At 36.5% G+C, this 24,630-nt stretch overlaps 1 protein-coding gene across 1 annotated transcript in view; it reads left to right on the top strand.

Annotated features, from left to right (window-relative positions):
* The window catches only part of THADA (thyroid adenoma associated), a 376,494-nt gene that overhangs the window by 38,383 nt on the left and 313,481 nt on the right, over positions 1–24,630 (top strand). The window contains exons 15-20 of the mRNA XM_011978219.1: positions 4,968–5,119; positions 8,743–8,953; positions 12,967–13,102; positions 13,383–13,519; positions 15,922–16,080; positions 17,774–17,931. Coding sequence (XP_011833609.1) covers positions 4,968–5,119; positions 8,743–8,953; positions 12,967–13,102; positions 13,383–13,519; positions 15,922–16,080; positions 17,774–17,931 — 953 coding nt within the window. The remainder of the gene's footprint in view (positions 1–4,967; positions 5,120–8,742; positions 8,954–12,966; positions 13,103–13,382; positions 13,520–15,921; positions 16,081–17,773; positions 17,932–24,630) is intronic.

The raw sequence follows: 24,630 nt of genomic DNA, 5'->3' as shown, positions 1-24,630 counted from the left end.
GCCTCCTGGGTTCAAGTGATTCTCCTGCCTCAGCCTCCCAAGTAGCTGGGATTACAGGCACGCGCCACCACCACGCCTGGCTAATTTTTGTATTTTTAGCAGAGATAGGGTTTCACCATATTGGTCAGGCTGGTCTCGAACTCCTGACCTCAGGTTTTCCGCCCTCCTCAGTCTCCCAAAGTGCTGGGATTACAGGCATGAGCCACTGCACCCGGCCGATTCATCAGTTATTAATATTTTGCAATATTTGCTATATCTGTGTCTTTTATTAATTTTATAACCATAACACAATGATCAAATTCAGGAAATTGAATGTTGATACAATGCTTTAATCGAATATGCAGTCCGTATTTAAATTTTGCCAGTTGTCCCAACAAATGGCCTTTTATATTATAGAACAAAAAACTAACTTCCCACAATCTGGGAAGCAACCCTAGATCACGCATTGCGTTTTGTTGTTATGCCTCTTTTTAGCTTCCTTTAATCTGGAAAGTTTCTTGTTTTATGATATTAACATTTTGGAAGAATATGTCTCAATTGGGGTTTGTCTCATTGTTTCCTGATGACTTGATTCATGCTGTACATTTTTGCAGCAATGTTGTATGGATGATATGGTGTTCTTCACAGGGCATCCTATTAGAGTATTGATGATATTAGCTTGTTACAGTATTTATGTAAGAAATATGATCACCTTATTCAAGTGGGGATGGCAGGCTGAAAAATGGTCTCCAAAACACATCCACATCAAATCCTTAAGAAGCTGTGAATGCAAACTTTACGTGGAAAAAGGGTCCTTGCAGATGTTCTTAAGTTTAGGATCTTGAGGTGAGATATCTAGATTATCTTGATGGACCAAAAATGTCATCACAAGTATCCTTACAAGACAGAGGCAGAGAGAGATTTGACAAACGAAAGAGGAGGCAGTGTGACGGCGTAGGTAGAGATTGGCGTGATATGGCTCCAGGCCATGGAATGCCTGCAGCTGCTGGAAGCTGGAAGAGGCAAGGAACAGATTTTAGAGGCTCTGGAGTGCATGGCCCTACTGACACCTTGATTTTGAACTTCTGGCTTCCAGAACTGTGAGAGAATAGATTTCTGTGGTTTTAAGCCACCAAGTATGTGGTAATTTGTTACAGCATTCAGTGAATGCAGGAGTCTCCCGTCAGTTCATAAAATTTCAGTAGTACTTCAACTTAATTTAGAAAATAAGTTTTTACCTCAGAGTGATTGATTACTTCAATCATATAACAAAAAGTTTCCTGCGCATTTGATGTAGTTGTAGCTGCACCTAAGTGTGTGGGAATTAAAACTAGGCTGAAGCGTACCTATAATTTTTCAGTCAAGAGAGTAATTTAAAACATTTAAATGTACTTTAAAAATGAAAACCCTGAGTCATCTTCCTAATGTATGAGTTTCATGTAATTGGGCAGTGACTTATGCCATTGTAATTATGTTAGACAACTGGGAGGTAATGCAAATGGAGCAAGCCATACTGTAGCCATTACTTTTAAAGGGGACTTAAGAACCTTGACTGTGAAGTACAGGATAGCAGATGTAAATTCATCCTTCATTATCATCTCAAAAACTTCAGTGATAGGACTCTGATTTCAGATTAGTCAAATGGTTTCTGCCTTTCCTAGACCAAGAAGAATAAGTTGCATGCATCTTCCTTATGTGGAATCAAATGCCACAATATTGATGGTAATAAAATTCTACAATTAGATTAAAAGGATTTGTTCAGCAAATATTAATTTAGTGCTTATTATATGTCAAGCAGCCAAGGATATTCACTGTCCCAAACAAGGTGCTTCTTCCTTTGGAGCTTATGTTTCAGTGAAGGGAGACAGGAATGAACAAGTAATACATAGAATTTGTATATATTATTACATTATGTAGATGCAAGATTATGTAGATTATGTATGTACAAGATGTGGATAAGTTCTATGAAAAATATTTCAAGAAGATAAGGGGGATATATAGAAGACCTAGGAGGCTGGAGAGTGTTAGTGGCTTCATACAGTGGTGTCATAAAGGGCTTCAAATTTGAAAAAGGCTCTTAAACAACTGATGGATGAAAGAATAAATAATGAAGGAAGTTAGAAAATATTTTGAGATGAGTGAAAGCAAAAATACGACATACCAAAACTTACACAATGCTGCAAAAGCAGTGCCTATAGGGAAAGTTATAGCTGTAAATGCCTACGTTAAAAGATCTTGAATTAATAACCAAGTTAACTTTCTACCTCAAGCAATTAGAAGAGAAGAACAAACTTAAAAGGAAGGAAACAAAAAGATTAGAACAAAGATAAACGAAATAGAGAATAGAAAAACAACACAAATAACGAAACCAGAAGTTGTGTTTTTCAAGATCGACAAAATAGACAAAGTTTGCTAAACTGACTAAGATAAAAGAAAGACAGTACAAACAACTAAAATCAGAAATGAAAGTAGGAACATTTCTATTAAGTTTGCAGAAATAAAAATGATTATAAGACAATACAGTGAACAGTTGTAACACCAAGTTAGATAATCTACATGAAATGGACAAGCTTCTAGAAACACGACAGTTACTGACTTGAGAAGAAATAGAAAATGTGAGCAGACCTTTAAGAAGGGATTGAATCAGTATTCAGAAGGCTCACAGAAGGAGAGAAGAAAAGTTTAGGGCGAGTGACTTCTCCGGTGAAATCTACAAAACATTGAAAGAAGAATTACACCAGTCCTTCTCAGACTCTTTCAAAAAATTGGAGAGAAGGGAACACTTCCTACCTCATTTTATAAGGCCATCATTACCCTGATACCAAAACCAAAGACACTTAAAAGAAAACCGGCCAGGTGTGGTGGCTCATGCCTGTAATCCCACCACTTTGGGAGGCCGAGTCTGGTGGATTACCTGAGGTCAGGAGTTTAAGACCAGACTGGCCAACATGGTGAAACTCCATCTCTACTAAAAATACAAAAAATTAGCCGGACGTGGTGGCGGGTACCTGTAATCCCAGCTACTCAGGAGGCTGAGGCAGGGGAATCGCCTGAACCCGGGAGTCTGAGGTTACAATGAGCCGAGATCGCGCCATTGCACTCCAGCCTGTGTGACAAGAGCGAGACTTCATTTCAAAAAGAAAAAAAAAAAAGAAAAGAAAAAGAAGATGAAAGACCAATATCCCTTATGTATATAGCGGCAAAAACCCTCAATAGAATACTAGCAAACCAAATCCAACAGCATATTAGAAGTATTATATACCATGAGTAAGTGGAGTTTATTGCAGGAATGTAAGGGTGGGTCAACTTAAGAATAATAGTCAATGTCATCACATTAAAATGAAGGCGGAAATACCATGTGATCATCTTAATTTATGCAGAAAAAGCATTTGACAAAATTCAGTACCCCTTTATGGTTAAAAAAATGAACACAGCAAAACTAGGAATAGGAAGGACAAGATGATGAAGGACATTTGTAACACAACCACAGGTAACATCACACTCAGTGGTGAGCAACTGAAAGCTTTTGCCCTAAGATCAGGAAGAAGACACAGATGCCCACCGTCACCACTGCTGTTCACTGTTGTACTGAAAGTTCTAGCCAGAGCAGTTATACAAGAAAAAAATAAAAAGCAGTCAGATTGGAAAACAAGAAGCAAATCTGAACAGAGTTGTTAAGGAAGTAACAAAAACCTCAGGTGTTGGTTCTAGGAATTTCATAGGGTTGTGCTAACTTGTAAATTAAGATTAAATGAGAAATTTGTATCCCAATTTATATTCCTCAAATTAAGTAAGCATGTTTCCGTTTTCCTTAGGAGTTCACTTGTGAAATGTTTTTAAGTGTTCTTCACATTTTGCCGTGAAACCCTATTTTTCCACAGTTCTTGAGTCTTCATCCTAGAGTTAAGCGGAGTCAGTGATTGCCATCATTCTTTAGGATAATTTTTTTTTTCATCCCTTGGTTGGCTGAAATTTCTTTTTCACCAAAAGTTTCTGGAGATAAGTAGTTCTTAATTTCTTGCATATTATAAAATGTTTCTATTGTTCTTGTACTTGAATAAGAGTTTGATAGGCAAAGTTCTTCACACCTTCATTCCCTGAGGATTTTGTAAGCATTGCTTCATTATCTTTTAGCACTATGTGTTGTTATAGGGACAAGTGCAGCCAGTCTAATTTTTTCGGTTTTGTAGATGAATTGAGCTCTTCCCTGAATGGCCAGTAGATTCCTTCTTTATCCTTGACTCCCAGTAAGTCTGTCAGGATATGTCATCATACTGATCATTCTGTGTCAGTTCATTCTAAGATACAGTAGGACTTGGTTTTTTTTTTTTTTTTTTTTTTTTTTTTTTTCTTTTTTTTTTGAGACCAAGTCTCTGTTGCCCAGGCTGGAGTGTACTGATGTGATCTCGGCTCACTGCAACCTCCACCTCCCGGCCTCAAGTGATTCTGCTGCGTCAGCCTCCCAAGTAGCTGGGATTACAGCCATGTGCCACTACGCCCGGCTAATTTTTGTATTTTTAGTAGAGACGGGGTTTTACTCTGTTGACCAGGCTGGTCTCAAACTCTTGACCTCAGGTGATCCACCAGCCTCGGCCTCCCAAAGCGCTGGGATTCCAGGTGTGGGCCACTGAGCCCGGCCAGGACTTTGTATTCTAGGTCAAGAAGTTTTATTAAGATTTTTAAAAAGATGTGTTTCTAAATTTACTTGTTTTTGTTTATTTTTAACAATAACTTAGGAATCTTTTATATAATATCTTTTGAAAGATAATGGAATGGTTTAAAATCTTTTTTAATTTGGAGAACTGTGGTACTTATTTTGTCATTTTAAGAAATAAATTGATGGAAAAGTTACTCTTTTATGCTATCATGGGTAAAGTATGAAGTGTGGTTTTTTGGTACTAATTTTCTATAAATTTGGTCAAATGACTTCAGAAGATTGATTTTCTTTTGTTCACTTTTAAATCTTTTTGTTTTAAAAATATTTTTAGGTAGAATTTATACAGTATATCAGCTGAATCATGATATTGATGTTGGTCGTTTCCAAGCACTAATGGAATGTTTTACCAGCACTTTTGAAGATGTGAAAATGTTAGCATTTGATCTTCTGATGAAGTTATCAAAAACAGCTGTACATTTTCAGGTATCAGGACTTTTCTAGTATAAATGTGATATATGCATGGAAACTTTCTATCAGCAGATAAAGCAATCTGAGGATTTTTCATGCACTTTGTGTCTGCCTTCTCATGTTTTTGGACTGTTTCTTTCAATTATCATTAACACCTCTCTACTATTTTGGGGTTGGTGGGAAAGGAGGAAATATCAAAAAGTAAATAAGGCCCAAATCAGTGAGCTTTGCTGTTTTTATTGCTTTGATAAAAAGGGAGGTGTAGGAGGTGGTAGGTTTTATTGTTTACCAGATTATTGGTAGATTTTAGTTAACTGTGGTTTCCCCTGTTTCCTTGGACATGTAATATTCGATCAGAACACATCGCTTACAGTAACTTGCATTTTTTGAGATAATCTCCCTTTTTCATACACTTGAGAAACTGAGTGTAAATGAGGTAGAGAGGATGTTTCTGGTTTTTCAACCAGCAATAGCTAAACTGAGACTGAAACTTACCAAGTACTTGAGGTTAACAGCAGTCCCTGGGTGCTCTACCTCATCCCCAGGCCCTCCATTCTTCCTGACACATTGCTCTTCCCACTTTGGGGTAGGAATTAAAGATGGGGTTGGAAGTGAACACATTGCATGGGGATGAGTCTGCAGGGGACTTCCAGACCCAGGCTCTTAGCTCTGCCCTTGAGGCTTCTCCTGGGGCTGTTGGGTCACCAGCAGAGTACTGGTTCTGGAGCTTAGCTATGGCTTTCTATTAGAGCTCTATAAAGGCCGAGGGTGCCTGCTGCAGCTTAGCCATGGTCTAGGCTGTGGTTGTTCAGCTGTGTTTAGGGCATGGTAGCTTGTAGATGCAGTGAGATTCTGTAGGATCACATGCCAGAGAGGGTAGTATCTGTTTCTGTGGCTTCTAGATGGCTATGTAGAACATCTATCTATCTCTCAGAACAGCTATCTTTTTTGACTTGGGTCCATATTGGAGGTTGCTGTACAGCATCTACCGATACCTATGATTTTTTAGGTGCCCTTGTGAGCAGAAAGTTCCCTGGTGCTCAGGCTGCTAACTTTCGTTACCATACACAGGTTTTAAAGAGGAGATTTTCTCTTCCTCTCTCTGCCCCTCCTCACCTTATCATTCATCACGTCACCTCATATTTTGTCAATAGTGATGCCTCATTCTTGGTAAATATTTTGAGAGTACCTGGATGGAGAAGGCATATTATGGCATAAATGTGAAAGACTTGGCCCTAAGGGGCTTAGGGGACCTCTGCATCTCTAAATTTGATAAACCTGTGCTTGGTATAGTGACACTAGCCATAGAATTCAAGAAATTTAGTACCACATGTGGTTTGCTATAGGATTTTGCTTATACTCTCTGTCTGGCTTGCAGATTAGTAAAATAGTTAAAGGAATAGGCATTCAAGACTTAAAAATATTTATTATATATTTGTATCAGGGTTTTCTAGAGGGACAGAACTAATAGGATAGATGTATATCTAAAGGAGAGTTTATTAAGGAGCATTGACTCACACGATCACAAGGTGAGGTCCCACAATAGCCTTCTGCAAGCTGAGGAGCAAGGAAGCCAAAGCCGAAGAACTTGGGAGAGTCTGATGTTCCAGGGCAGGAAGCATCCAGCATGGGAGAAGTAGGCCAGAAGACTAAACCAGTCTAATCTTTCCATGTTCTTCTTCCTGCTTTTATTCTGGCTGCACTGGCACCTGAGTAGATTGTGTTTACCCAGATAGAGGATGCCTTTCCCAGTCCACTGATTCAAATATCAATCTCCTTTGGCACCCTCACAGACATAACCCAGGAACAATACTTTGCATCCTTCAATGCAATCAAGTTGACACTCAGTATTAACCATCACAATATTATATTTCCAAAGTCTTTCTTTGGGTGTGCCTTATATATAATTATTTTTTTAATATAGTTAAGTCTACAGCAGTTTTTGAATGCTAACCTGATTTCTCTAAGGACGCGTACGTACGTATTGTTGACGGCATATTTTTCTCATAAGTAGCTTGACTACCCTGTTCACCTAGTTTACTCCCCTTCTTTCTGTGGAGCTGCATATCCTAGATCTTTTGTCATATTATACTTCGATTTACCTAAGATGATGGAACAAAGACATTTTAGGCTTTAAAGGCTATTATCTTTCTTACTAATGGTTAATAAAACAGTTCTGGGACTTAATTGTCAGTTAAAAAATGGCGTAGATGCTTAGTTGGTTCTAATACTTGAACTTTGGCCACTACTTTTAAGTTTTTTATTTAGGTCATAGAAAAAAAACATATCAAATGGTAAAGAATTTAAATTGGAATAAACATATTTAAATCAGCACATTTGATATCTACTGTTGTGAAATTATAAAACATCATCAAATATTTGTAGACCTGTAATCTACTTCAAAATTGAGTGTGTAATTATTTTCTCCTGACATAAGATAGGGCATAATCCTAATAGAATCAGAATATTATTGAGCAGCCAAACCCTGACTTCCAGACTGGTGAACACACAGCTTGCCAGTTGTTGAAGTTGGGACTAGGACTCATGTCTTCTGTTGTGAACCCAGTGCCTTTCCGTGACTACAACAGCACACTGTCCTTTGTTCTGTCTTCTTTAGGACAGGCGATGTGAGTGGATGTTTCTATGAGATATAGGTGTGGGAGCACTGATGCATAATTTCTGAGGCTGAATTGATCACTTTGTTTTCTGCACACACGAAGTTTTGCCAGGTACAGCTTCCCAGGGGATTTGCAGTTTTCTCCAGTGAACTAACTGTATAGGAAGGAGGAAGGGAGAAGGGCAGCCATATGATGCCCAGGTGAAACATCAGCCCAGAGAGACTATGAACTACCCTGTCTAGAAATAATGAAGATAGTCTGGCTGTAATCATAGCAAAATTCTAAAGGACAAAGTACACTTTTGCTGAAGAAAGAAGCAGTTTTAAAAAAAAGGTTTTATCAGTGTTGAATTTCCCAATTGAAATTATTTCCAACCGATTAATAATCATTAATTACTGTAATAAAAAACTTACCTATATTCAGGGAGAAAGGAAATTAATATTTATATTGAGTTACAGTTGTATGCCAGGCTGTGTTTTTGTTTTTGTTTTTTTTCATAGAGACAGAGTCTCGCTCTATTGCCTAGGCTGGAGTGCAGTGGTGCAGTCATAGCTCATTGTAGCCATGAACTCCTGAGCTCAAGTGATCTTCCCCTCTCAACCTCTTGACTTGCTGGGACTACAGGTGTGCACCACTACACGCAGTTAATTTTTAAGTTTTTTTGTAGAGCTTTTGTAGAGTAAGTTTTTTGTCTCACTGTGCTACCTAGGCTGGTCTCAAGACTCCTAACCTCAAGCGATCCTCGCATCTTGGCCTTCCAAAGTGATGGGGTCACAGATATGAGCCACTGCACCCAGCCTGTGTTGTTTTGTTTTTTTGAGATGGGGTCTCACTATGTTGTCTTGGCTGATCTTGAGCTCCTGGCCTCAAGTAATCCTCCTCCATCAGCCTCTTGAGTAGCTGGGACTGCAGGCTTGAGCCACTGTACCCAGCACCAGGCTGTGTTTTAAATAATTTACTATTTTTTTAAATTAAAGAAATCTTTAATTTGACAGTTACTGAGTCTGTGCTTTATTCTAGGATTCAGAGAAACTGCAAGGCTTATTTCAGGCAGCATTGGCGCTCAGCACAAGCACCAAACCATACGACTGTGTGACAGCTTCCTACCTGCTGAACTTCTTAATCTGGCAGGATGCTCTACCGTCATCCTTGTCTGCCTACTTAACTCAGCAAGTTGCATGTGGTGATGAAGATAGACCAGCTACTGTGGTGGAAAGGAACACATTAATGGGTTTGTATTGATGTTTGCTCTTATCAAAACCGGTATCTTACTCTGTCAGTATTCATTTGGCTACAATATTTAATGGTTAAACATATACTCCTTGACTTTTTATTTAAAAGTTTATCAGCATATAAGAGCACTGTGGGTTCTTACTATGCAAATGAACAGTTTACTCAGCTATAATACTTTTTTCTAAACAGAAGATTTATGTTGAATAAGCACATATACAAATATTTATTAATAAAGTTCTTTTTAAATGAGAATGACCTCTTTCTCCACCAAAAGTTTGCTTTTTTTCCTGCATAAATTATACTGTGACTAGAGACAGACCATCTTTATTGTTTCTATATAGGCAGAGTTCCTTTGTCTGTCAGGGTTTATGTTTTAATTGACTGTCATACCCCTGTCTTTCTCTCTTCCCAGATAGCCAGTTCCAAAACTTATGGTCTGAGATTGTTCAGATCTAGTGATTTTCCACAAATATTTATTGGGGATTCATGTACTTACTTTTATGCGAGTCAGTCTTCATTTTGGAATTGTACTAGAAATAAGGACAGATAAGGATTTTTTTTTTTTTAAATAGGAAAAGGGAGATCAGATATAGAGAGTTAAAAATTATTATTTCCAAGATGGTAGAAACAGCCACAAAAAAGAGAACTAGTAATGGGAGGAAAAGAGGAGGCCATGGTTAGTTCTGATGGGATTGTTGCCAGATATCTGGAGATAGAGAGATGACAGTACCATGGAGGATGATACTTGCCTACTTGAATTGCTTCATGGCTGGATTTAAAAGGAGACCCTATTGAGACAGTGGGAAGAGGACTGCAATTGAGGTGAATAGGGAGTACATGCCTCACATAAAGACTTTCAATTCAAGACATTTTAGGACTTTATGAGATATTTCAAACATACAAAGAATATTTAAATATAGAAGACTTAAGTATATATACATGTAATATATATAAATAATATGTAAAAAGTTCACAAGTTTTATTCACAAGCTAGGTGATCACACTTACCGTAGTCATACAATAACACCCATATCTTTGAAGCCTTTCCTTTATCCTAGCTGTATTTTATATTTTTATCTTTTTTTTTTTTTAATAATATTGCCTCTGGCATATGTATTATATATTATTCAGTTTTACATGACACTGAATTTTCTCAGTAGTACTTACTGTATATATTATACAGATTTACCACAATTTATGAATCCGTTCTCCTGTTGATGGATTTTTTTCCTAAATAAATAATGCCAATGTAAACATTCTCATATAGATCTTTTACATATAGGTTGAGCATCCCTAATCCAACATCTGAAATAGTCCAAAATCCAAAGTGTTTTGAGTACCAACATGACACTCAAAGGAAATGCACATTGGAGCATTTTGAATTTCGGATTTTCACATTTGGAGTGTTCCAAGTATGGTGCAGATATTCCAAAATCTGAAAAAATATAAAATCTGAACTCTTCTTGTCCCAAACATTTCAGATAAGGGGTACTCAGCCTATATATTAATATATCTTCTAATGCACATATCTAAGAGTTTGTGGTAAACAAATGGAATAATTTGGTCACAAAGTATGTGCATCTTGAGCTTTATGAGATGATGCCAAGTAGGCTTTTAAATTACACTTTCACCAGCAAATTCTGAGACTTGTATTGCATCACATCATCACCATAATTTGCTGTTGTCAGATTTTAAAATTTTGTGTAATATAAAATACTATTTAATTGTGGTTTCATCTTACATTTTTCTGATTACTAATATAATTACTTTTTCCCATGTTTATAAGCCATTTACTTTTCCCCCTCAATGCAATGCCTTTTTGATGTCCTTTGTCCAGTTTTTCTGTAGGGTTGTCTTTTTCTTATTGATTTTTAGGAGTTTTTAATACATTCTGACTGATAATGATTTGCTGTTTTTACACAAATCTAGTATTTGGAATATAACCTTCTCCTTCCAAGGCATGAGGGGAGACGTCTGTTATACTGGTATAACTGGACATGTACATGCAAGAGAATGAAATTAGATTCACTACCTTACGCCATATACAAAAATTAGCTCACAAGATATCAAAGACCTAATATAAGAGCTAAAACTATAAAACTCTTAGAAGAACACATGGATGTCAATCATTGTGATCTTGAATTAACCAGTGGTTAGTCATGACTTCCAAAGTATAAGCCACAAAGGGAAACAAAAAATAAATTGGACTTAATCAAAATTTAAAACTTGTATGTGAAAGGATGCCATTAAGACATTGAAAAAGCCTGAAAAATGGGATATTTGCAAATCCTACGTCTGATAAGGGACTTTTGTCTAGTATATATAAAGAACTTTTACAACTCACTAATGAAAGGACATAACCAAATTTTAAAAATGGGCAAAGAATCTGAATAGATATTTTTCCAAAGAAGGTATACACATGAACAATAAGCACATGAAAAAGTGCTCAGCATCAAAAGCCTTTGTAGAAATGCAAGTCAAAAACACAGTGAGGAAGCACTTCACAGCCCATAGGATGACTATAATTTAAAAAATAGATGATGACAAGTGTTGATGAGGATGTGGAGAAAGTGGAACCCGCATAGACTGTTGGTGGGATTTTAAAATGCTGTATCTGCTTTGGAAAATAGTCTGACAGTTCCTCAAAAGGCTAAACATAGAGTTACCATGCGACCCTGCAGTTCTACTCTTAGCTCGAGCTGCTATAACAAAATACCATAGACTAAGTGGCTTAAACAGGGACCATTATTCTCATAATTTTAGAGGCAGAGAATTCCAAGATCAAGTTCCCAGTTCCTGATAAGGGGCCTCTTTTTGACTCTCAGATGGCCATGTTGCTGTGTGCTCACATGGCAGGAAGAGAGAGCAAGCTCTGGTCTTTGTTCTTATAAGGACACTAATCCCATTATGAGGGTCCTAATCTCATGACTTAATCTAAACCTAATTACCTTCCAAGGTCTCCATCTTCGATTATCACGTTGGGGATTAGGGCTTCAGCATACCAATATTGGGGTGGGGGAGGGAGCACAAACGTAGTCCACGACAAGCATATACCTAAGAGAAATGAAAACATACATCTAAACAAAAACTTGTACAAGAATGTTTATAGCAGCATTATTCATAGTAGCCAAAAAGTGGGAACAATCCATGTGTATCAACAGATAATTGGATAAATAAAATGTGGTATGTCCATGTGGTATGGCTATATGGTGAACTATTACTCATCTATAGGAGGGAATGAAGTATTGATACATGCTGCAGCATGGATGAACTTTGCAAACATTTTGCTAAGTGAAAGAAGCCAGTTCCAAAAGATGACATATTGCGTGATTCCATTTATATGATCCGTCCAGAGTAGGCAAATCTATAGACAGAAAATAAACTAGTGGTTGCCTAGTTTATTTTCTGTCTATAGATTTGCCTGCTCTGGACGGATCATATAAATGGAATCATGCAATATGTGATCCTCTAGGGCTGGAGAAGGGTAGAGGTGCAAGGAGAGCGGTGACTGCTAACGGTAAGTTTCTTTTTTTTTGGTTTGGTGGCAGGAGGGCAGTGAAAATGTTCTAAAATTAATTATGGTGATGGTTGTACATATGTGACTAGTAAAAACTATTGTATACTTCAAATGTATGAATTTTGTGGTATATGAATTACTTTTCAAAAAAACTGTTCTTTTTTTTTCTTTTTTAATTTGAAAGCCATCTGCTGTCCAATGAGCAGATGCCACATCAGCCTCGGGTTTGATATCCTAGTGAGAGGATGTTTAGGAGGAAGGACTAAGAGTGAATGCTGTAATGGATACAGGCAGTTTAGGGAAAGACACTGAGTTCTGCCTTAACTAGAAATGAGCAACCCTGTTGGATAACCTTGAAAGATCTCTTTTTGATTAAAAAAACTCTAGTGTAAAGTTCATTTGAGTTGGGCATATTAATGGGAACTGTTCTGCTGTTCGTACATTTACAAATGTTTTAAAATTGACATTACTTTGATTTTGTTTGCTTTTTCCAGTTATCAAATGCTTGATGGAAAATCTTGAGGAAGAAGTGTATCAGGCTGAAAATTCTCTGCTTCAGGCAGCAGCATCATTTCCAATGTATGGGCGTGTTCACTGTATAACAGGAGCTTTGCAGAAGTTATCTCTAAAGTAAGGATTACCATAGCTACCTTCCTGTCTCAGAAATCCATTCATTTCTGAGCTTTAACCTCTTGTTGGAATGTATCCTGGGAAAGGGATGCAGTCTATTGCTTTGAATAAAATTGAAAATCAGATTTAAAAACGTACATATCTGCGTGTATTTTTATGTCTCACATATTTTATGTATTGAACAGTTTTGAAACACAAATTCAACTCCTTTTATCTAATTTTCATTTTTAAAATGTGATTTTTGCTTTTAGTATAAATTTCCCTAATGTTCTTGTTGCAGCAGCCTGCAGTTGGTGAGCGAGTGGAGACCTGTGGTAGAGAAGCTCCTTTTGATGTCCTACAGGCTTTCCACTGTGGTATCTCCAGTCATTCAGAGCTCATCCCCTGAAGGCCTCATACCAATGGACACTGATTCAGGTTAGCAAATGAAGAAGGCAGGCTAGAGTGCTGTGGTTTGATTATTATGTCTTTACCTCTTTTTTCCTGAGTATTTCTTTGGGGAGATATAAAGCTAAATTGAGGAGAAAATAATTATTATTATTTGTGGCATTTCTGCCTTTTAGCAATAGTTTTAACTATTAAAAAGTAGCCAAAAAAAAAAAAAAAAATCCCAAACCAGGGGATGAGCAAGGCACCTCCTACCCCAGGGTAATTGAGTTATATAATACTATATAAGTTGAGCATCCCAAATCTGAAAATTGGAGATATGAAATGCTCCAGAATTTGAAACTTTTTGAACACCAATAGGATGCTCAAAAGAAATGCTTATTGGAGCATCTGGATTTTGGATTTTCAGATTAGGGCTACTTAGCCATTAAGTACAATACATATATTCCAATATTCAAAAAAATAAATTCGGGACGTTTTTGGTCCTAAGCATTTCAGATAAGGGATACTTAAACTATACTAAAATGGAGTATTCCTTTTAATACACAGAAAAATCATGAAATATATTTATATTTTGTGTTGAAATAAAGTTTGTAAATGTATTTTAGAGTGGAAATGAGAGGCTTGTATTAGAAAACCTGAGTGTGTCATAAACACGCACTGTATCATACACTGAAATACCTTGGGCTGATAATTGAGGTAATGTGGAGTTACGTGTTTTGCATAGAGAATATTAGGCTTTGTTCTTTCCTAAAAATGAGTTAGAAGATTGGTGATGGTTCATGATAGTAAGACACATTTATTTAGCCTGATGTTAGTCTAAATACCACATTATTTTATTATTATTATTTTTTTTTGGTAGAGATGGGATCTTCCTGTGTTGTACAGGCTGCTCTTGAACTCCTGACCTCAAGCAATGCTTCTGTCTTGGCCTCTCAAAGCATTGGGATTACAGGACTGAGCCACTGTGCCGGCCTTAAATACCAAATTTTGATGCTTTAGATTTTCTACTTGAGCAGTGCATAAGAATAAGGAAAATGGAGTCTTATAGCTAATATTTGGGTCAGCAAAGTACCCATCATATATATTCTGGATGAGAAATCTTGAATATTTCTGTTACCTACTGTGGGTAGATCCTACAGAGGATGCTAACATTATCTTTATTAGTGAAGAGTTTTAAGGTATCGGTTGGTCTCAAAAATTGTCTTTGCCCCACAGACTTTTCCTTCATTCTGCCTGCCTTTTTACCTCTGGTTGTCTTCATTTTTGCTTCTTCTTCCCTGTGTTATCTGCCATACATTCTGAATTTCTTGAGAAAAGTCTCCCCTGAAAGCTGTGAAATTGAATGGATGGGATTCTTACAAATTTATTCTCATCTTTTCTTGGTCTGTGGGGGGTTTCTTTGGGGGTCGTTGTTAGTTTTTCATGGCTGTTCCAGGAAGGAACATAAGATGTTGATTGAATCATCATGATAGTAATTTGAGTGTTTGTATTTCCCATAGTACCTAAATAATAGATGTAAATATAATAGATGTACAATAAATACCGGTTCTTTGATTTGTTAATTGATTTCAGATGATTTCCCATGGCTAGTTTTGAAAATCTGACCCTAACTCCTTACTACCTAGCCATCCATTCATTCCTTCAACTCATGTTCCTGAACCTCTGCCATGAGCCAGTTTCTGTTATAGGCACTGGTCACTCAGTAATGAACAAAGTGTTGCATTCATGGAGCTTACATTTCCTAATCCAGTGAGTGCTTAGGGAATAAAAATGAAACTTAATGTAATATGAAGACTGTAAATCATAATTAAATCATATTACATAATGTGTTTCAAAGTTGTGGAGTCTTTATGATATTCTTGTCCTATAAAAGATTGTTTTTGTTGTTGATGGGTTTTTAAAAATGTCTTTTTACCTTTCTATCTTTAAACTTTGATACCTTATATTATAGATAGGGAGATAACCTCTCCTATTTTTTGTTATTTATTTATATTTTAAATCAAATACTGATTTTGTTCTACTTTTCTGTTGCCTGCTTCATTTTTCCTTCATAGAGAAATAGCATCTTAAAACTAAATTTATTGAAGTTTATTGCACTTCTTTGACATGATTAGCACCATATTTGAGATATTTAGACAACACTAAGAAAAGCAGTGTAGATGACATGGCAGCCTTTGTCCTGTGGACAGTTTCAGTTAGTTTTTTTTGTTGTTACATTTCAGTCTAAATTGCCATATTTTAAAAGTACACTCAAGCATCATGAAAACTCTATAAAGAATTTTCATATTATCCACCCTGTGAGTCCCTTCTAATAGACCTGATTATTAAGTATTGAAAATTACAGATTTTTTGAGGTTAAGTATCCCCAAGAGAAATCTGACATGTGATGTGTTACTGGGGTTTCATGTACACTAATTTCTTTCCCTCAGAGTCAGCAAGCCGCTTACAGATGATTCTGAATGAGATTCAGCCTCGAGATACTAATGATTATTTTAACCAAGCCAAAATATTGAAAGAACATGATAGCTTTGATATGAAGGACTTGAATGCCAGTGTGGTGAATATTGATATTTCTACAGAAATCAAAGGTAACTTGTATGAAATGGATACTGTAATTCGTGTTTAACAAGTAAAATGTACAGAATGCCCTTTTTATATAGTAAATTAGAGGTTGCAAATCTGTGCAGAACATTTCTAGAAAATAAAGTTTTTTAAAAATTTGGTTTTGGGAAAGATTTGGGTTTAGGAATGCATTTATAAGACTTTTGCCAGACTATTAGGTGCTGTTGTGCAGTGTACAAGCTGTTAGAACAAACAGCCTTGGAGTGGTGAAACCTGCCTTGACAGCCCAGGTGATGTAAGAGCAGTGCTATGATGTACCTGGGTTTGGGTAGCAGTCAACTTCTCCCAGCAATGTGGTTCATTGTCTGCTGTGGGAGTTCTTCAAGTCAAGCAGGATTTTAAAGGAAACAAACCTTATTAGTAAAATGGGAGCTGCTTTGTTGTATCAAGCCTCCAGTATTCGAGTTCTTACATCTTATTTGATCATTAGTTGTTACTAAATTTTCTGTAGTGCTGTAAAACGTCATCAGAAGCAGCAGTTTCTTAGTGATGTATTACATATTCTACATTCTCCACTAGGTGGGGATATTGTGTTGCAAAAAATTATCTCCACACTTAAATTTTTAAATTACACAAAATAAAACATAAATGTAATTATAGCCTATTGTAATAGTTTCAAACAACAGAGGTAAATATTTATTAAAAACAAATTAAATTCCTCCTAGGTTTCCTCTCCAATTCCATGTCTTCCCTCTTTAGTGCAATATATCATTTTATACTTATTCTATATATTTATGTGTATGTACACTTACCCATTTAATGCATTGGGCTTTTTAAATAAAAACACAAATGAGATTACCCTGTAAGTACCTTTTTGTTAGTGTGCTCTTTTACTTAATATAATAGTTCATCTTGGATTTTAAAAAAATGTCAGTACCAAAATACTCCTAAAACTAGAATAAGAGAGTAAATAAGGGTAATTATAGCTTATTGGCCACGGGAATTAAATATATTTTGAAAGATAATTTGTATTTTCCTTTGATTTTAAAAGTTTTACTCTGCTCCTTTACTAATGCAACAGACATCCTCACCAAAATAAATAAGGAGTATATTTATTATAGACATCCATACCATACTTTATGACAGAGAGTCAGAGTTTGTTTAATCTTTGGAAATTAAAGATTAAACTTAAGTTTTGGAACAATATTGTGTTTTATTTTAAAATTTAATTTGAAAATAATAAATTAAAATACTGGACCTGGCATAGTGGCTCATGTCTATAATCCCAGCACTTTGGGAGGCCCAGGCGAGAGAATCGCTTTAGTCCAGGAGGTGATGTGGTGAAACCCTGTCTTTACAGAAAAATGCTAAAATTAACTGGGTGTGGTGGCGCATACCTGTATGCGGGAGGCTGAAGTGGAAGAATTGCTTGAGCCTGGGAGGTCATGGCTGCAGTGAGCCGTGAGCATGCTATTGCACCCCAGCCTGGGTGACAGAGCGAGATTCTATCTCCAAAAAAGAAAAAAAAAGCTTAGCATGATTTCTTCTCATAACACATGCTTGACAAATGTTAGCTTTTTTCCTTCTGAATAAATATAGCATGACAAATTGGGTTTGTTCAACCAGATTATTCGTGGGGAAATTATGAATAAGCTTGTTTTTAGAAACCTGGGATGTGAGTAATCAAGGTTGCAATAGTTGTGTTTTTTTTTGTTTAAGGTAAAGAAGTAAAAACATGTGATGTAACCGCGCAGATGGTGCTGGTATGTTGTTGGAGAAGTATGAAGGAAGTTGCTTTACTTTTAGGCACGTTGTGCCAGCTTCTGCCCATGCAGCCTGTGCCAGAATCTTCTGATGGATTATTGACAGTGAAGCAGGTAAGGCAGATGTTTATCCCACCATGTATAATTTCTGGTCAACCCATAAATCACAAGCTTTTTTTATAACCCAACTTTAAAAAAGGTTTAAAATTTTTCTTGAATAAAATCATACAGATGTCAACTGAAGAAAGTTCATGGTAATTTAGAATGTTAGACTTTATAATACATTTCAAAACTGTGGCATTTTTGGAAATATTTTTCTAAGGTGTATAAATAACTGTAGATTTTACCTCACTTTTAACTGTAGTATTATCTCTAATTTTTATTTCTCCATTTTACATACACAGACTTAAACTTTAGCTTAAAATTGTGTGTTTAGTAAAACTCTGCAAATCTCTTTAAATTTTGGAAAGAAAAAAAAGTAACATGTTGGTTGATTATGGATCTCATGTTTCCCACTGCATTGATAGTAAAGTTGTAGTCTTGGTTTTTTTGGCTGACTTTTGTTTTAAGACCACAAAGTTAGTTCACCATCTGGGACTGTTCAAGTGACTTGAGTTCTGTGTTTACAAGAAATTAGCTTACCACAAGCATTTCATTTGGAAATATTTTAGATTTATTAGATTTCTGTTTTTAATTGATTCCCTCTTCCTTTCCATATGGTTTTGACAAATCCATTTCCCACCATTTTTCAGCAAAGATATATAACATGTACTTTCATTTTTAACTTTTTAAAAATAAAGACAACTTTGTCCCTAGGGTGTTACAATTCAAGAACAAAACAAATATTGTAGTATGCTAATGCTGATTATTTCTATAATAACCACATGACTAGTTCCATGGAAATAATGCTAACACTTTTTTTTCTCACACTCTGTGGCTTATGTTGCATGCATCTGGTTAACAGCTGGGCTTGTGATGTTGCAAGGCCCTGAGATGAAGAAAGGCAAAGGCTCACAAGACACTTCAGGCATCATTATGTTCCTTATTCTTTTCCAAATCAAATAGGCGTTAGTGTCCTAGAGTTACTTGCAGTCATTGCTGGTGACTGGCTATAGTGCCAATGCCAACATCTTTGCTGAGGAATCCAGCTATGATTAATGATTACTTCACTGATGTTCACTGTCTTGCTAAGAAGTAAACATGTGCTAGAGGCCTTTGATTTCCCAACTTCTCTTTCCAAGGACAAGTTAAAACATTTAGTTTTTTGAGTTTGTTGGGTAGTGTTTAAAAAACAAATTAAGGGAAATGTATTTTGCTTTTACTGTAACTGAGAAAGACCTGAAAGCTTCCTATGAATGTTGTTTTGCCTTGACACCTTTTACATAGCACCCAAATCTTACGTATTTAATTTATGTGTGACAGCCGTGATAAAATTGGGAATTAATGTAAAATAAAAGAGATGTTTGTAAAAGAAAAACAAACCGAAACAATAATTATCACAAAAAGACAGGTTCTTATAAACCAAAGAATTCTTCCAGTGACTGCTTGAATACAAAACAAGGTCCTGACTGTTTTTCTGTAAAACATTAGTTTCCATTCTAATGAGGTCCAGTCATTTTTCCATGTTGCCATTCACATGGTAACTTCACATACATAGGTGTGAGAAGAAACTGATGACTGAATGAGCGATGAAATTTATATGTAATAGCAGTATTCTAACAGTGAAACCCCGCCCTCTGTGAAAAACTTGATTCTTCATATTGCTGACTTTAACTAAAGAAATGTCTCAGTTTAGGAGTCAATAAAAATCCAAAGTCATCAAGAAATTAGTGTTATTTACATTACTGGAGGATTTCTGCTTTTAAACATAACATTTTGCCCCATGAACTTCCTTTAAATTAATAATAATTAAATATACTCACGTGTGTTTAAAACCTTTAAGAGTTAAAAATACAAATGACAGAGAAGAACATCATTTACATTGGAATGGCTGCGCCACACCTGAAGTATACCCTTCCAAGGGCATAGTTGCCCTGGCAAAGCTAGATATGCTGTGCCTAGTGGCAAAACTATGAGTTTAAGAGTCGGATCTTAGGTGAATGTGACTGCCACAGACCTGAATACACGGAGGCAGTGAAGTGACTTGCAGGCAGAATGCAACCCTAGCTACAGGGGAGAATGTGGAACTTACATTTCTTATTCTTCAAAGTAATAACTGTGATCTACTTTTCTCTCAATGGATGAAGAAAGCCATTCTGTACAGTCTAAAATACAATTCTATTCTATTTTGAAATTTGATGACTTGAATGTAGATGACAGTCCCTTTAAGATCATCCTCTTTTTACAGCTCCTTGTTTAAACGGGTGGCCTCTTAAATCCCCCATATAGGAATATAGTTTATAACAGGTAGGGAGATTACAATTTGGGTTTTTTTGTTGCTGTGTGGGGAGAAGAAATGGGGCTTATTTATAATTCTGAGTTTTCAGTGTTGTATTCACAAACCATTAGAGCTAGAAAGATCATAGAGATGATATTATCCAGCTTTCTTGGACAAGAGGAAGCTGAACCCTGGATGTCACCTGGTTTGCCCAAGATTGCAAAGCTAGTTTGTGGCAGCTCTGGGACAGGAACCCAGTTCTTCTCCTTGCCAGCCTGTGTTCTGACATGGCACACTGCTGCCTTTGTTTTGAGCTGCTCATTTAATTTTTCTTTAAATTTAATTTTCTGTATTTCCCATATCCAGGTAAATTTTCATAAGCATCAGGACAGTAAGATGATTTGCTACTGAACTTTTTCTCAAATAATTGATTCCCTAGAGCACTTCATGTGAAGCAGTGTGCTCTCACCAGTTTCTCTAGGAGGAAAATGTGTTCACTCAGGGGCATGTCTGACTTTCCTCCTTCACTGTGATCACATAATGAAAGATTCTTTCATAGTGTCCCTGTACAAGAGGCAGAGATAAAACCAACTTTGAGGGATGTAAGTGGAGACCCTTCAAGAGTAAGCAGTACACACAACCTTATCTCACAACTTCCTGACTGGTTGATGTGTGTGGAGTTTTCAAACTTGATGTTTTGCTGATGTAGAGCTTTTGCTTGTTACGTTTTGTTGGTTCTCTTTTCATGGGCTATCTGATACCCAGTGCCTACTGATTTTTTAAAACAGCTTCCTCCACCTGGAGTACTATATGAACTTAAGTTTATATGTATTTCCCTAATATTCCTAAAAAGAAACTACCAGGTAGATTTTTCATTCATGCTTCCCCCTTCAGTAATTATCGCCACAGAAATCACGAGTAAGATTGCTAACTATTAGAAATTGCTAATTATAGAAATTGCTATTTTAAAACATTCTCTTTTATTTTATTTATTTATTTATTTTTGAAGCAGGGTCCCATTCTGCGCCCAGGCTGGAGTGCAGTGGTTCCATTTCGACTCACTGCAACCTCAACCTCCTGGGCTTAAGCCTCCCAAATATTTGGGACTGTAGGTATGTGCTACCACTTCTGGCTAATTTTTATATTTTTTGTAGAGACGGGATCTCACCATGTTGCCAGGCTGGTTTTGAATTCCTGGACTAAAGCGATCCTCCCACCTTAGCCTCCCAAAGGGCTAAGATTACAGGCATGAGCTACCATGCCCGGCCTAAAAATTCTGTGTTAGATTCTGTTGTAACTTTTATGATGCCCAGAGCTAACTACATTGATATATTCCCTCAGTAGTGTCTTCTGTTATTATTTTAGATTTTCTGTAGTGAACTACAAATGGGATATATGTTTATTCACAAGTCTTAAAGAAATTGCCTTTTGTATTTTCTTTTGCCAAAGTTTATTTTTTAGAAATTATAAATAACTTCATTGAATTGCACTCAATGCAAGTTCCCCATTTTTAAGCTTTGAAATGAAGTTGTGCATGTAACCACATCCTATTTATTGACTGCCTTACTACGAGGATATCGTGGGAAAATAAAGTTGTACATAATATGTGGTTCTGTGACCTCAAAGGACTTAGAAATACAATGGGGATACCAGACAGAAATTCATTTTAAAAAGTCAGACTACAGGGCAACAGTTAACATAGCTCATGGTTAAGAATTTGCTAGAAAGCAAAGAATAAACATTCTGGTAAGATGATATCTGAGTGGTAGAAAATTATTACCTTTGTTGTCATGTAGGAGAACAGTATTTGAGCTTTGAAGAAATCCCAAAAGTTAGTAAGAAATCACTGTAGGAGAGAAGGTACAGTTTAAAACATTAACTGTTTTACTGGAGTGTAAACTTTTTTAAAACATCCCATTTAACCAAAGTGAAATTAGAAGTGGCTGTGTCTTAGAGTCAGAATTCAAATTAAGGCTTAGGGATTAAGTCTCACTACTTTGTAGTATAAAATAAAAATAAAGTGGACATTTATTTGCTACTCTTTGCCAGGTACTCTGGAAAACACTTAAATGCATAATCTTACTTATTTCTCGCAATAATCCTGTGAAGTAGGTTCTAGTGTTAGCCCCCTTTCATAAGTAAGAGAACTGTATTTAATTACTTTGCATTCGTAGTACATTTCAAAATTTGCCTTCTCTAGATAAAGGGTAGATTTAAAATATATTTATATTTGTTTTTTATGGGTTTTATGCTTTAGATGAGCATTTAGATCCCCTAATTAGTCTGTTGGTGAATTATAGGTGCCTGGAGACATGGCATGTAGCTTCTTCCCCTGTGGAAATTTATACCCTGTAAGTCCATAAAACATGTTAATTTTCCCTATAGATACACTTTTTATGAAAAGTTAGGAGCAGGATATGCTAATTTTAAAAAGATAAATGATTAGAATTTAAATTTCTGTGCTTTAAATTTTAAGAACAGAAATCACTGTATTGTTCTTACATTTTGATCTTAATTTCCTTTATAAAAATCCTGAGATGTATGTTATTAAAAATTATTTTGTTGGAGGTAACACACTACCAGACTTCAAAATATACTACAAACCTGTAGCAACAAAAAAAGTGTGGTACTGGCATAAAAACAGACACATAGACCAGTGGAACAGAATAGAGAACCCAGAAATTAATGTTTCGATAAAGACTCCAAGAACACTCATTGGGTAAAGGACTGTCTCTTCAATAAATGGTGCTGGGAAAACTGAGTATGCTTTCTTTATGTGCAGAAGGGTGAAACTAGACCCACCTCTGACTCTATATAAAAATCAACTCATAATGGGCGCGGTGGGTCATGCCTGTAATCCCAGAACTTTGGGAGGCTGAGGCGGGCGGATCACGAGGTCAAGAGACTGAGACCATCCTAGCCAACATGGTGAAACCCCGTCTCTATTAACAATACAGAAATTAGGTGGGCATGTGGTGTGCACCTGTAGTCCCAGCCACTCGGGAGGCTGAAGCAGGAGAATCTCTTGAACCCAGGAGGCAGAGGTTGCAGTGAGCCGAGATTGCGCCACTGCACTCCAGCCTGGTGGCAGACCGAGACTTGGTCTCAAAAAAAAAAAAAAAAAAAAAAAAAAAAAAAAGCAGACATCAACTCAAAATGGATAAAAGAACTAAATGTAAGACTCAAAACAATAAATGGTAAAGACTACTATAAAACTACTTGAATAGTGGTATTTATTCAGGGCTTTGATCTGGGAAAAGATTCTTTTCTTTTCCTTTTTTGTTTTTTTGAGTCTCGCTTTGTCACCCAGGCTGGAGTGCAGTGTCGCTGTCTCAGGTTCAAATGAACCTCTGCCTCCCGGCTTCAAACGATTCTCCTGCCTCAGCCTCCTGAGTAGCTGGGATTACAAACAAGTATGTGCCACCCTGCCTGGCTAATTTTTGTATTTTTTTAGTAGAGATGGTGTTTCACCATGTTGGCCAGGCTGTTCTCAAACTCCTGACCTCAGGTGATCTGCTTGCCGTGGACTCTCAAAATGCTGGGATTGAAGGTGTGAGCCACTGCCTGGCCTGGGAAAACATTTTTATAAATAAGACCTTAAAAGCATAGACAACAAAAAATAAATGGAATTATATCAAACTAAAACCCTTCTGCACAGCAAAGGAAACAGCAGAGCCAAAGACAAACTCCAGAACGGGAGAAAAAATTTGTAAACTATTTATCTGACAGGATTAATGTCCAAAATTTATAGGGACCTCAAACATCTCAACAGCAAAAAAAAAAAAAAAAAAAGGACAAATGATCGAACAGACATTTCTCAGAAACATAGAAATGATGAACAAATATATGAAAAAATGTTCAACCTCACAAATCAGGGAAATGCAAATCAAAACCACAGTGAGATATAATTTCATTCCAGTTAGGATGGCTGTTACCAAAAAGACAACAAATGATGGCAAGAATGTGTAGAAAAGGGAACTCTTACACACTATTGAATGGAATGTAAACTAGTATAGCTACTATGGAGAACAGTATGGAGGTTCCTCTAAAAACTACACATAGAAATACCATATGATCCAGCAATCCCACTACTGGGCATTTATCCAAAGGAAAGGAAATCAGTCTATTGAAGAGAGAGAGTGCTGCAACCCCATGATTGAATAGTGTTGCAATCCCATGTTTATTGCAGCGCTATTCAAAATAGACAAGGTACCTAATCAACCTGGGTGTCCAACAACAAATGAATGGATAAAGAAATGTGGTATATATACAAAGTGGAATACTATTCAGCCATAATAAAGAATGAAATAACTGTCATTCGCAGCTACGTGGATGGAAGTGGAGGACATCATGTTAAGTGAAATAAGCCAGAAACAGAAAATTAACCACTGCATGTTCTCACACATGTGGAAGTTAAAGAAGTCGATCTCAAAGAA

Source organism: Mandrillus leucophaeus, unplaced genomic scaffold (assembly GCF_000951045.1).
Source record: "Mandrillus leucophaeus isolate KB7577 unplaced genomic scaffold, Mleu.le_1.0 Scaffold190, whole genome shotgun sequence".
NCBI classification, from domain to species: Eukaryota; Metazoa; Chordata; class Mammalia; order Primates; family Cercopithecidae; genus Mandrillus; species Mandrillus leucophaeus.
Note: the sequence above shows the minus strand (reverse complement) of the source record. Positions and strands in the feature narration are given on the sequence as shown.